The sequence below is a fragment of the Kwoniella pini genome, chromosome 2 (genome assembly GCF_000512605.2).
Source record: "Kwoniella pini CBS 10737 chromosome 2, complete sequence".
Taxonomy (NCBI): domain Eukaryota; kingdom Fungi; phylum Basidiomycota; class Tremellomycetes; order Tremellales; family Cryptococcaceae; genus Kwoniella; species Kwoniella pini.
Genome location: NC_091717.1, coordinates 413,266 through 425,601, shown reverse-complemented (window position 1 = coordinate 425,601; position 12,336 = coordinate 413,266). Strand labels below are relative to the sequence as shown.

The following is a 12,336-nucleotide window of genomic DNA, read 5'->3' as shown; positions in this document are numbered from 1 at the left end:
ATTGTAATTGCATTAAAACTAGTTTACTTATTTTATTCCTTGCAACATGTTTTATACGGTTCGTGACATGATGTAGTCGTGACCAAAAAGACTGAGTATACTTATGTCATCTCACAAGAAACATATGCATAGGTTATACCAGAGTACTGTATAAAATACATGATGCTAAATGGAATGTCCTGTATCCTATATAACACTCAAACCCTCATGCCGCTTTAGAATCTTACTGGGTTTAGGAGTAAGATCCTTCCAATCCTCCTGTTTAATGGTTTCACAACTCATCTCACTAGTCCTACTTCCTATTCTTCTCAAATTCAGATCTAACTCCTTCTCAGAGACAGATTCAGACCACAACGCAGATGAATTGAGGTTTTTAATCGAGATTTCGACATCAGAGTTATGATTTAATTGATTAGATTTAGGAGGAGTAGAAGGTGAATATTCAAAAGAATTTGAACTTGTTGGTGAAGGTGATAATTCATATTCTATTAAATCTATTTCTTCTTGATTTGTCATAATCACTTTCATCGGAGAAATCAATCTTGAAGGAGTAGAAGAACATGGATTATCAATAGCATGATTAAATGCTTCTAGGGGTATATCGGGAGATAAACAAGTTACAGGTGGAGAGGGACCAAGTGGAAATCTCCAACTACCTAATGTCGGTATAGGTAAACGAAGGTTTGGTCGAGGTTTACGAGTGGTAAGAGGTCTAGAGGGGGTCTAAATTGAAAAACAGAACTTAATAAGTATAACGTCAATTAATCTGGAAATGCTATAGTGGAAATATGCTCACCTCTGCCATAAGCAGACTTTCCACTATATCTTCCTCGCCTACTACTTTCTCTCCCATTACTCTAGCTCTATAAGTCGTCCGACCACTTCTACCGCCTAAGCTTTTACTTCGACTTAAAACCATATCGACCTCGAATTCACTCTTCATCCTTCTTTTATGCATCTTCTCTGGACCATCAACCAGTAGAGCAGAGCTTGGGAGATGATCGAATTCACCCACAGATTGATTCGTCGTGAGGGTGAAAGACTCAAGTACTCTTCTTTTACCATTCGCAGCATTAGATATAGTCTCGTTTAAAGCTTTTACCGCACTATCGTCCTTTTTCTCTATATCGGGATAAGCAGGAGGCGTAGTGCATGATATTGAAGATAAACCCCATGAAAGGGAAGCGGACATAATTCCAGCTATCGAGCCTAAACTTCTTCCTTTGACATGGTGTCCACGTCTCTCGTCTTTCGTTGAGCCTCTGCTAGAGGAGTGATTTGCGACATTGAAATCAGATCCGCCTTCACTTTCTCCTTCTTGTGCTTGACTACCCATATCTTCGAAAGGAGGGAAATAAGACACGCAATCGGTAGAAGGTAATCTTGAAGGTGAGATAGTACCTGATATCGAAGGTCTTCGTTTTGATTTAATTGATCTAATGGATGATGATCGTGATAAGCCAGTACCGTTAGGAATAGTATTTTCATCTTGTATAATACGGGATCTAGCGGTAGACCTGCTTGCATGACACGGTTGGAAGGAAGAGCTCCTTGTCAAAGTACTAGAACTTATTTTCGATGGTCCAGCTTGACAAGTTGGATAATAAGTGTCTGTAAGGCGATGTATAGAGTGAGGAGGTAAAGATGAAATTGATTTGGATTTATTGTTATGCGTATGTGTATGAGAGGGAAATGGTGATGTTGATCTTGATTTTGTGTATGAGCTGGATAGTGGTGAACCAGGTCGGGAAAGGGGTGATGTAGGTCTATATGACATGATGAAGGATGAAGATGGTGAACTTGCTAAGGAGGTCATGGTGTGTTATTTTGCTGTGTAATCAATCGTGGACTGATATGCTATCGTTCGACAATTTGCTTCTGTGATGATTGTTGATTATTAATGATTTTAACCAGTATTGTATATTACTGATGGATATCTAAATATACCTGTTGCTATCGCTGCTTCCTGACGCCTGATTCACCGTATCAAAGGCATCTTCGTATTAACTAAATAAGAGATCTATTTGAAGTCTGGACCCTTGACTTATCGTCCAAGAGGCTGACAATGATTGATCGATGATACAATTATGAATTCTGCTGTATTTGATTTCGATAACAAATGTATCAGAGGTGATTGTAGCTTTTCCTGTCCAGTTGCGATTACAATTTTCGATGAATTATTGACGATTGATTCTATACTGATAGCGACGTGACGTCAGAGATATCCTAAGAGGTCTGAGCGTCTTGAACCATTTTTATAAGCAGGTGTCCGGAACGAGATAATATAATGATATATATATACATGGATTTTGATCATAGCAATAAGATTGATATGAATGATGTTGAGTTATGATTGAAGATACATCGTGAAAACAAATATGAGGTGACTTATTTATTTTATTTATCATTTACGACGATTGATACCAGAGATATCGATTGCGCTATTACCGAAATTATGCAATGGAATTAATACATTTGCAACCTGAACTAACGCTCTGGACCTTGGACTCAATTTTGATGATCCAGTCATCTATACAAATGTAGGGTTTGAAAGCATTCCTTACGAAGAGTTGGAATTGCATGGTTGAAGGTGATCACAGCCACCTCCTATTTACCCTTTCTAAACGACAAGCATATTCATACAGAGAATCCCTAGTGTACAAAATTATCGAAGATGGATGCTTATATTTGTGAATCCCCGAAAAGTAATCAGGAATTCCTTATGCTTCAGGTCCGAAAAAAAATCGGGGGTCATAGATTTATCACTTTGGATGGGTATCGAGGCTTACTACGAAAGCTAATCAATCTGAATTCATGCTGCACGTGGATCACTATCACATCATTTCATAATCATATCGCGAATTCCGCACCATGCTTGTGCAGCTAATCCATCATCATGCAAAACCACTTGAAAGGCGTTTGGCAGGGTGTTCGTTGGGTCAAAATCTGATCAAAATGGACGATTGATGATCGCATTCACACCCCCAATGGAGGGTGGGTCTCTTTAGACTGTACAAGCAGATATCAAATCCGCTAAAAGGCGGATTAGATTGTTGATGCCCTTTTTTGTACTGTGGAGTCATGATCTTATGTAGGACATATCTCCATGACGATGAGGATAATACATCACAAGGACCAAGCAACAACACCAACAAAAGAAACAAGTCGCGTCAAGTGATATATGAAAGTCTAGGCTTGATATTCCAGAACCAAGCGGTAGTTTAATTGATCCCTTAAGACCACATGGTATGATTATCCGAAATTTTCCATATATCTTTACGTGGCATATTGTCTTATTTTACGCTGATCTGATAAGGGGAGCATCAAAAGTGATATCGTCATGATATTTTTGATTCTATTCTTATGGTAGTATGTGAGCCGGATTTCCGGCTGATCGACCGGGCCATTTATGAAGGAATGGAATTTCTCATCCGCTGTGTAAAAATATCACCAACATCATATATATCAATTTGTCAACAAGGCTCATTTTGCTTCCAACTGCAAGGTCGCTCATCTCCAAAACGACAAGTGGTCCGACTTACCGTCATCATTTCAACTACAATTTTCACCAGAACAGTTTCGTTAGCACGTAGAAAGATGCCTACTCCAACTGTGGATCTGTTGAAATCCAAATACAATACTGCGGATGCTCCCGATATCAAAGTATCAAATCCTGCTGTAAGTGCAGCTTATTTGTAACTCAAATGGGCACCGGAAACTTCGTGCGCCTCTGCTCTGGCCAAAAGTTTGAATATTCTTATACTGACTAACCTTTATATCCCAGTTCGTCCCTCCCACTCAACCACTCACACCAGGTAAACAACTTCCAACTTCCGTTCCTCTACCAGTATTGCCCGCTGTAGAGGCAGCCAAAAGATTAGCAGCTTTCGCAGCCGTAGACCGACACATTGCTCTTCAACATAAAGTGAGTTTCTGATCTGCCGCTCATTTCAGTTTTTAAAGTGTGGATATGAACAGCTCACATTATCTCCCACGATTTCATCAGGTCATCGGTATTGGATCCGGATCAACTGTCCCTTATGTCGTAGACCGAATTTTAGCTCAAGGTTTCGATGCTAACAAGGATAGGGTATTCTTGCCTACCGGTGAGTCCGCGTTCTCTCAGCACAAAATGTCTACATGGCAACCGGGTGATGGCGAAGTGGGCGACATTTGTGGTTTATAGACAATATGTTGGGATTCCTTTGAATCAGCTCTAGAGCAGCATAGAATGATGCTTGGAGGAGAGAAACTGACCGGGAGCTGATCGGCCGAATACGATGATTCGCAGGTTTCCAATCCAAAGAACTCATCATCAAGGCTGGGCTCACCCTCGGGGATGTAGATCAATACGCAAAGATAGACGTAACTATCGATGGGGCTGACGAGTGAGTGGTGTTATCACCGTGGAGTAATGTATCATATTGACATTCATTTCACTGCAGAGTGGACAATGAGCTCAATTCGATCAAAGGTGGTGGCGCATGTCAACTTCGTGAGAAAGTATTGGCGGAAGCTGCGGATACTTGGGTGATTGTAGCGGATTACCGAAAGAATTCTGAAATCTTGGGTACGACTGTGAGTGACCCTATATAATACGGTTGATTCTTCCTTCATGTCGCCGTCACCATCCGTGCTGCTCTGTTCTTCCCAATTGACCCGTGCCAAGCTTCTGACTGACCATTCACGTTGCAGTGGACTCAGGGTATACCAATAGAAGTAGCCCCCTTTGCATACGCTAAAGTCCTTACCAACCTCTCTCATATGGGTTCTCCATCAACTTTACCGAATGGTAAACCTGGATTGAGCTTGAGGATGGGAAAGATGAAGGCCGGTCCAGTCGTTTCGGATAATGGTAACTTCATAATCGATGCGCCTTTCCCTGTGGAAATGATGAAAGATCCTATCGGTGTAAGTCATCGTCTCTATTCTACCACTTCCTCGCTCTGTTGTTTTACATCTTATGAGCTGAAGTATCACCGAAACATTGGCTGATTTACCCTTTTTGATACCATGTTATAGCTCTTACATAGAATCAAAATGTTGACCGGTGTTGTTGAAGTTGGATTGTTCTGTAATATGGCTGAAGCAGCTTACTTTGGTAACGAGGTGAGGACCCCTCTCAACTCCATCAATGGTGTTCAACTCACTTAACATTTGCTATCTCGCAGGACGGTACCGTGTCTGCCCGATTGAAGGATGGTTCAATGGAGAAGATTAGCTCTGTCCCTGATATACCTGAATTGAAGGCTCAAGTGTAATCAACTTAGGTCAAGACATCAATTCGTCAAGTATCTCCGGGAGTGCATTCTCACTACATAAATAGCGGAAGGCGTCAATTGGGAAAGAAGAAAGAGATAAAGCAAATACGACAAGGGAAACCAAAAATAAGATGTACATTATACAGGATTATATACACATGGACATACAAAGAATGTCAATACAATTTACCCTTTCTCTCATCTAAAACGAATTGTCGCTCAAACAAACTCCTTGTTTCATGCTGACGAATACAACAAAGTTAGCATCCATGAACTGAGTCACTAATGAAACGTCATTATACTAATTCACCTTGTTTGATAAACGCGTTTGAATCTTCATCTTCTGCGAGACCAAATTCAGTTTGAATAACAGCTTGAATTCCATCATTTGAATTATCAACTGGACAAACAGCACTTAAAAATTTATCTTTTTTATCAAGTGAAATTTCTACCATCATCTCTAGAGATCCAACTAGAATTTCTCAAAAGATCAGAAAAATAGTTTTTCTCCTCTCTCAAAATAAAGATGCCTTAAATTCGAGATTGATTTTCAATTTCATTAGGTTCTCCTAAGCTTATATAATGTCCAATGTCATTTGTACTATTAGCTGTTTAAAGTGAAATGTTTGGTTTCATTCGAAATCAAATCCCAATTGTTACAGGCGAAATACTACCTTCATAAATATTATTAAAAAACCATTTTTGTCCACCTTGATCACAATTTTATGTACCTAAATAAACTCTTAGACACAACATATCATTCGAAGCATCTACAACCTCTCTTAAACATGAATCCCAATTTGATTTCAATTTTGGTTTTGATTTAGATGATTTTGTCATATCATCATTACCTTCAGTTTACCTTACCGAGATTTCGGGGGCGGTTGTTGAAGCTGTATTTAGAGTTGTTAAGCCTAGAGTTGATGCGAGTAAGATAGTATTGATTGATGGAAGCATGATCGCGTGTTTGATTGACTAGTAATTTGGCTTAGAGCAAGAAAATAGTGAGTATGTAAGATGAAATATACATTATTGATTGAGAAGGATAAGTCAAAAAGCCTCATAGAACAAATGTGTTTACTGAAAATATACTCAGGGAGAAATGTGCAATCAACTCGATGAGTCTAGTCTTCCATCTACTATCCTTTATCTACTCAAGGAATCTTACAAGAGATGATGATCAATGTCGTTATATGTCTTCAAAGATTAGGCAAAGAGTATGACTCATAGACTCCTTGCGTTGACAAAGCTCAAAAGACTGTGATTCCTGGCCAAGATGATGTAGTAAGAATGCAATGGGTCAGTCGGAGCAGATTCGCTCGGAATATGAAGGATATAAGTTTACCCAAAATTGTCTTCGACTTATCAACGGCTCTTGACAATTGCATCCTTGCGCACTATACCCCAATCATTCCATGCAACGGAGGGTGGGTCAAAGAGTTCATGGCCTGGAGACCTATTGAAAAGACAAAACTTTTCCCTCTTCAGAACTCTTCCTAGCCAATTCGATGATTCTCAAAACACTCAGAACTTCTTCCCTCTTCACCGCTAACTTGCCTCTGTCTCCGCTATTGATCGTATCGTATAGGTTTTTGTATAAACCGATATAATCTCCGCTCACAGCTTGGACCCTGTATACGATCATCATGGTCAGCACAATAGATGCACCGTGTGAATAAGATACAGCCAAAGCTCGATTTCTTCCATAGTCAGAGAGGACTACTCACGTTTCCTCCGTGAAGTCTGAACCGTCTTTCTCCTCTTTCGCAATATAAGCAGTTCCCCATCCTTCTTCAGGCTCAATGTCAAATCCTTCATGATCCGCAGGACTAGTATATTTCTTTAAAGCAGGATGAGAAGTTGGTAAAGTATATTTAACATAAGAACCTTTTGAACCTTTTATCAAAAATCGTAATTGATGAGGTAAAGGAGATAAGATAGATGCTTTTAGGGTAACAGTTTTCAGTGATTTAGATGGAGGAGTAGGTGGATAATATAAATTGACTACAAACTAATAAACCAATGATTTAGAATTATCAATAAACGTTATTCAATAATTGAATTTACTCACATTTTCATCCAATCCTATACCTCTTGAATCCCATACTTTCCCACTAATTTCATCTGGTTGACCAAATAAAACGATAGCTTGATCAATTAAATGACTACCTAAATTATAGATTGAATTATTTGATTCTCCTGGTGTTTCTTTCCAATTTTCTCCGGCTTTATATGTAGAAGGAAGTGGTCGATAACGATCAAAAGAAGAAGTCATCTCGAGCACATCTCCAAGCTGTATGTATTAGTAGTTTGAAGTGGAATTAGCCAACATATCATTATCGATTATTACGAAATTTATCTGATAGAAATTGAAACGAGTTACAGATAGTATGGATACTTGATGGTGAAGAAACAATTCAACTTACCTTGTTGGAATCTAACAATTTCTTCAATGTCAAAAAATCACTGTCCCATCTTCTATTCTGATAAACACCAATGATCAAACCGTTCCTCTCTGCTATATCATATAGTTCTGAAGCTTCTTGGTAAGTGGGACAAACAGGTTTCTCAATAAGGACTAGAAGATATACAGACCGTCAGCCTACTTCTCGAAAGGTTAACAAAACAAGCATAAGCCCAGCTCACCATGTTTCCCAGCTACTAGTAGTGATTTTGCATATTCATAATGCGTGTTATTAGGTGTACTAATCACTACTAATTCAACTTCTTCATCATTCACAACTTCTTCTAAACTTCTCACAACTTTCACTTTGTCCAACTTTCCAGCTTTGATAAGTGGATCAAGTCTACCTTTAGGTGATCTCTCGTAGATTGAATGAAGCTTGAATTGATCAGGTAAGAGAGATACAGAAGGTTCATGGAATACCGATAATGACATTCCTGTACCTAATATTGAAGTCTTGATAGGACCACCTGCTTTGCGGGATCTAATGGAAGTCATCGTTTAACAATCACTGCTCGATATGACCTTTTGCTATGTCAGTAATCTCCGCTGCACGAGACTGTACTTGTAAAGGCTAGAAAGTCAAGGGAAATTAGATGAACTTGACATGGTGTAGTGCTATTTATGGACGATTTTAGCAAGAGAGAGCAGCATGTAGTCCAGCGAAGTGGAGGTTACCCGGTCCGTCGCGGACCGACCCTGATCACCTATCGATCATCAAAATGATTAGGCGAACGGATTTTCGAGGTTTTGCACATACAATGCATGGTGTTGGATAACTACAATGCAGCCGACGACTCCGCCTCTGATCCGTACTATGCAATGTTGGCGTGAACGAACGGCAAAGAGGGCCATCCAAACTAGCCTTGAGTCATGTCTCTAACGCCTCGTTCGCTGCGCGATCGAAATGCATCAGCTCGTACCCATACCAACACATCTGCAAAAGGAGTAAAGGAAAGGATAATTTCCTCACCTGAAGCTCAACATTCCACCTTCCTGCATCAGCTCGACAACTTTCTCAGCTTCAGCAACCTTCATTTTACCCAACACCTTGTTCACTTCATCTAATTTCTCGGTTTTCAAAGCATTCTTCAGATTGTCGGGGAAAGCTTGGAAAATATCCCATTTACGTTGTAAGAAAGCTTTGACTTGTTCTATATCCATCTCCTCTGTACCTTCGCCTTCTAGTCGTAAGTCGACTGGAGGCGGTCCATCTGGAAGGTTGAAACCGATCTCAACGGAAGGGTCTTCAGCTACAAGTTGAATCTGTTCTCTCTCCCCAGCAGCTTCTTCCTCTGCTATCATCTCAACTGTTCGTGTGGCGATTCGAGTATAAGTTTGATTGAAATCTTGCATAAACATTTCAATCGATTTGGGATTTCGCGAGATCATCCTAAGCGATTAATTTCTGTCAGCGAACATCCTTCAACCGGAATCTCCGGTCGTGACCGGGCAAGAAAAGGTCGGATAGAGGTAAACGATCTACTCACTTCTGGAAGAATAGCCCTACACCATCTCTGCCCAGCTGCCTACAATAGTTTACCAATAAGCTTTGATGTACGCATCGTTGAGCCAATCCTTTATCTCCTCTTCGTTCAGCATCAAAAGCTTCGGCCAGTAATGAGTCGTGAGTGGCTTCTGTCAAAACAGAGGAGTCTTTCTGAATGAAAGCAAATGACTTCTCAAACGCGCCCAAAGGTATATTGGCAAATGCTTTGGCTGAAGGTGTAAGAGGACCGAATGATTCGTCTTCGTCAGTTTCGACGGAAGTCGTAGATGGGGACTGACGTGAGGTCTCGTTAGTTGGAACAGTCCAGAAGCGCAATTGCACATACTCACCTCTACACCTTTTGGATTCAATACCTCGATAGTCTCCGTTGTCTCCTTTTTCTTCGGTATCTTGGGCTTATCATCCAGCGGACTTGGTTGAGCTTTATTCACACTACTTTGACTCCATCCATCATGTATACCTTCACTTGTAATCTTCTTACTTTGTTCTTTCTCCTCTTTCTCGATTTCCGCTTTTACAGCTAAATCCCTTTTATTCAGTTCCTTGATATGCCAATCCAACCTTTCCTCTAAGGCAATTTCAAGTCCTTTTTGCTTTGATTCAGATAAATTCATTTCATTTGACCAGTCCGGTTGACCTGATGATTCACTGATAAACCCTCCATTCTTATCTAAGACTTTACCATCTTTAGCAATTTGAGAACCATCCACTATCCATGCTGATTCTCGGTAAACATCCTGAAGTAATTGCGAAATCATCATATCGTACGTAGGTTGATTAGGTGATCCGGTATTTGGCTTTTCATCTGAAGGAGCTTCCTTGATGCGACGTTGAACTGATCTATAGTGATTCAAGCCTTTCTCCGAAACTCCCTTCTTGATAGTTTCTATTCTTGGTCGCAGCACCGAGTTGAGCTCTAATTCGGATTTCAATTTGGCTATTTGTAATTTACGAGCTTCTCTCTTCTCATGTATATCTCGCTGTTTCCATCTGGGAAAGGGATGATTAATAGTGAAGTCAATTGGCCTGACAGTAGCGTCAAAAACACACGCTCACCGGATCATACTCTTCTTATCTACATTTGGGTGCTCCTCGATATCCGAGTCGTCGGATAACTTATGGCGTTCATCAGCATTCTATAATTACCTAGCTCTAAGCCCAGCTCACCTCAAGGTTGTCCCACTTGGAGTAATCCAGAGGCATTTTGGTCTTTGGTAGTTGTGCCGGAAGTGTGAAGCAGTGTTGATTCGGAAAAACGTATCTACCTTTGTGTATACATATATATGTGTAGGGGCAAACGAAAGAGCGAGAACTCACTCGCACAGACTTTGTTGAACGCGACCTCCACTTCCGCTCAGCACGTGTTGCGAGTGGCGGCCATTGGGTTCACATTGATTTGCCACATTGTCTCTAGGCCGTCTACAACGCCTCATGCAGAAAACCTCATCTCCTCAAGCGTGGATCAAATCGTGCAAGAAGTGAAAGGTGGATTAAGGCTCAAATCCAAAGTGATCGTACACTCTAAAACAGCTTATGATTTGACACTCATCGCGAATTTCCTGCGATTGCTTCTGTAGTTTAGTGGTTATAATTTTGCACTTGTACGCTTCGGACAAGGCTTGAACCTCGGTTTATATAGCACATGCAAGGGTCATGAGTTCAAATCTCATCGGAAGCATCTTTTTGACTCCCCCTCAATGCCTCTGTGCATCGCTCCTGTTCTGAACCGTCTTTTAACGAGAATGAAAAGGGCTCGAAAGCAAATGTGGCGTTTTTGGAGCTCCAAAATACGACATGTGCGAGAATTGAGGTTGGCGGTCAGCGCCGCCCCAACGCCGGCAAAAACTTCCGAATAACCGCACTTAAGGAGCAATGGCGATTTCGAGGTATTCGTCAAAGGAGACGTTGCTATCCCACGATCTTGTCTCACTTATTACCTGGAATCGAGCGAGGTATCCGCCTTATTCGCTTAGACTGTTGTGGGGGTTTCACATCAGACTGTAGAAAGGTTCATTCGACTAGCTTAAGGGCCGAATGTGAAGTATTGACGTTAGCAATGCAAGACAACAAGCTGGTCACTAGTACCTTTGTTTACCTTTGTATCTCGATGCAGGGTAGGGTAGTCACGACTTCGTTGCGAACTTAGACTGGCGAGTTTTGTGTATGTTCTGTGCATGTTCGCCCAACAGACGCGAATCGATCATCGTCAGAAAATGTCATGCCCAAAATTTGGTAATGACCGATTGCCTATCAATTTATATTGAACCTTAAAAGCAAATTGCAATTTGCCGGATACGAAGCGAAGACATTTTTCAACACATGATTGTCTGTATTGACATCTCGAAGGACGGAATTCCGTCAACCAAAAGTCTGTCAACAACATCATCTGCTTTGTCATGACCCTCGATTTGCGAAATGTCACTGAATGATGGGGGTCGATCGGTCCGTGAACATTTTCAGGCATGGTTTTGACTCAGAACTTTGGACCTGGTGGTCACCCGTGGGGTAGTTCTGGACAAATTGGTTCTGATTATACTGCGTAAAATTCGTCATCAGAAATTTTGTTACGGATTCACAAGGTTTAGGTTTATTACGGCTGTTGGACACTAATTGCTATTGGGAGTTAAAATACCCTGCGAAGTTCATGCTCCGTTCGGCTGGTAAAGGAAAATTCAGACATGTGCTTGTACCTTAGATGATCGACTACTCTAGTTGATTCCCTTGAATTCGTCCTGCCATGTGCACACACATGTTTTTAAGCATTTACCTTGAGACATAGTTCAATTTGTACGGCATGGCGTGCGAATTTCAGGCACTATCAGGTGGTAATGCGGATCTGATAGGAGTTTTTCCTTAAAGCGTGGAAAACTTTTATGCCAAGCAAATAAGAATGTTTAATGTGCTGTTGGATGAACCTTGACATCATCCCCAGTTGCTCGAGTCGACAGTCTATCTCATGAGAATGCTAGATCAGGAATGCATATATGACGAGATTGTCGTCAAGATCGAATAGTTTCCTCGTCAGATCGGCGGTTTTCGTTGGAGGAATCTACAATAGGTCACTCTTTCAGGCATAATCATGAGAGGTCGCTCCTACATTG

General features: G+C 40.9%; 4 protein-coding genes across 4 annotated transcripts; 1 reads left to right on the top strand and 3 right to left on the bottom strand.

Moving 5' to 3' along the window:
* Positions 1-186: 186 nt before the first annotated feature.
* On the bottom strand, positions 187-1,816 carry I206_101476 (uncharacterized protein; the record flags this gene model as incomplete). The annotated part of the gene is made up of 2 exons (XM_019158253.1): positions 187-723; positions 797-1,816. 2 exons carry the CDS (start codon positions 1,814-1,816, stop codon positions 187-189), a joined length of 1,557 nt encoding a protein of 518 aa, XP_019008866.1.
* Positions 1,817-3,597: 1,781 nt separating this feature from the next.
* On the top strand, positions 3,598-5,261 carry I206_101475 (ribose-5-phosphate isomerase; the record flags this gene model as incomplete). The annotated part of the gene is made up of 8 exons (XM_019158254.1): positions 3,598-3,678; positions 3,785-3,925; positions 4,007-4,106; positions 4,292-4,388; positions 4,446-4,578; positions 4,696-4,911; positions 5,023-5,109; positions 5,172-5,261. 8 exons carry the CDS (start codon positions 3,598-3,600, stop codon positions 5,259-5,261), a joined length of 945 nt encoding a protein of 314 aa, XP_019008867.1.
* Positions 5,262-6,717: 1,456 nt separating this feature from the next.
* Positions 6,718-8,223, bottom strand: I206_101474 (uncharacterized protein; the record flags this gene model as incomplete). The annotated part of the gene is made up of 5 exons (XM_019158255.1): positions 6,718-6,892; positions 6,989-7,272; positions 7,333-7,554; positions 7,688-7,839; positions 7,908-8,223. The coding sequence occupies 5 exons, from the start codon at positions 8,221-8,223 to the stop codon at positions 6,718-6,720; spliced, it is 1,149 nt and encodes a 382-aa protein (XP_019008868.1).
* Positions 8,224-8,585: 362 nt separating this feature from the next.
* I206_101473 (uncharacterized protein) lies at positions 8,586-10,438 on the bottom strand (the record flags this gene model as incomplete). The annotated part of the gene is made up of 6 exons (XM_070202394.1): positions 8,586-8,619; positions 8,699-9,118; positions 9,216-9,508; positions 9,565-10,225; positions 10,292-10,350; positions 10,403-10,438. The coding sequence occupies 6 exons, from the start codon at positions 10,436-10,438 to the stop codon at positions 8,586-8,588; spliced, it is 1,503 nt and encodes a 500-aa protein (XP_070058495.1).
* Positions 10,439-12,336: the final 1,898 nt, after the last annotated feature.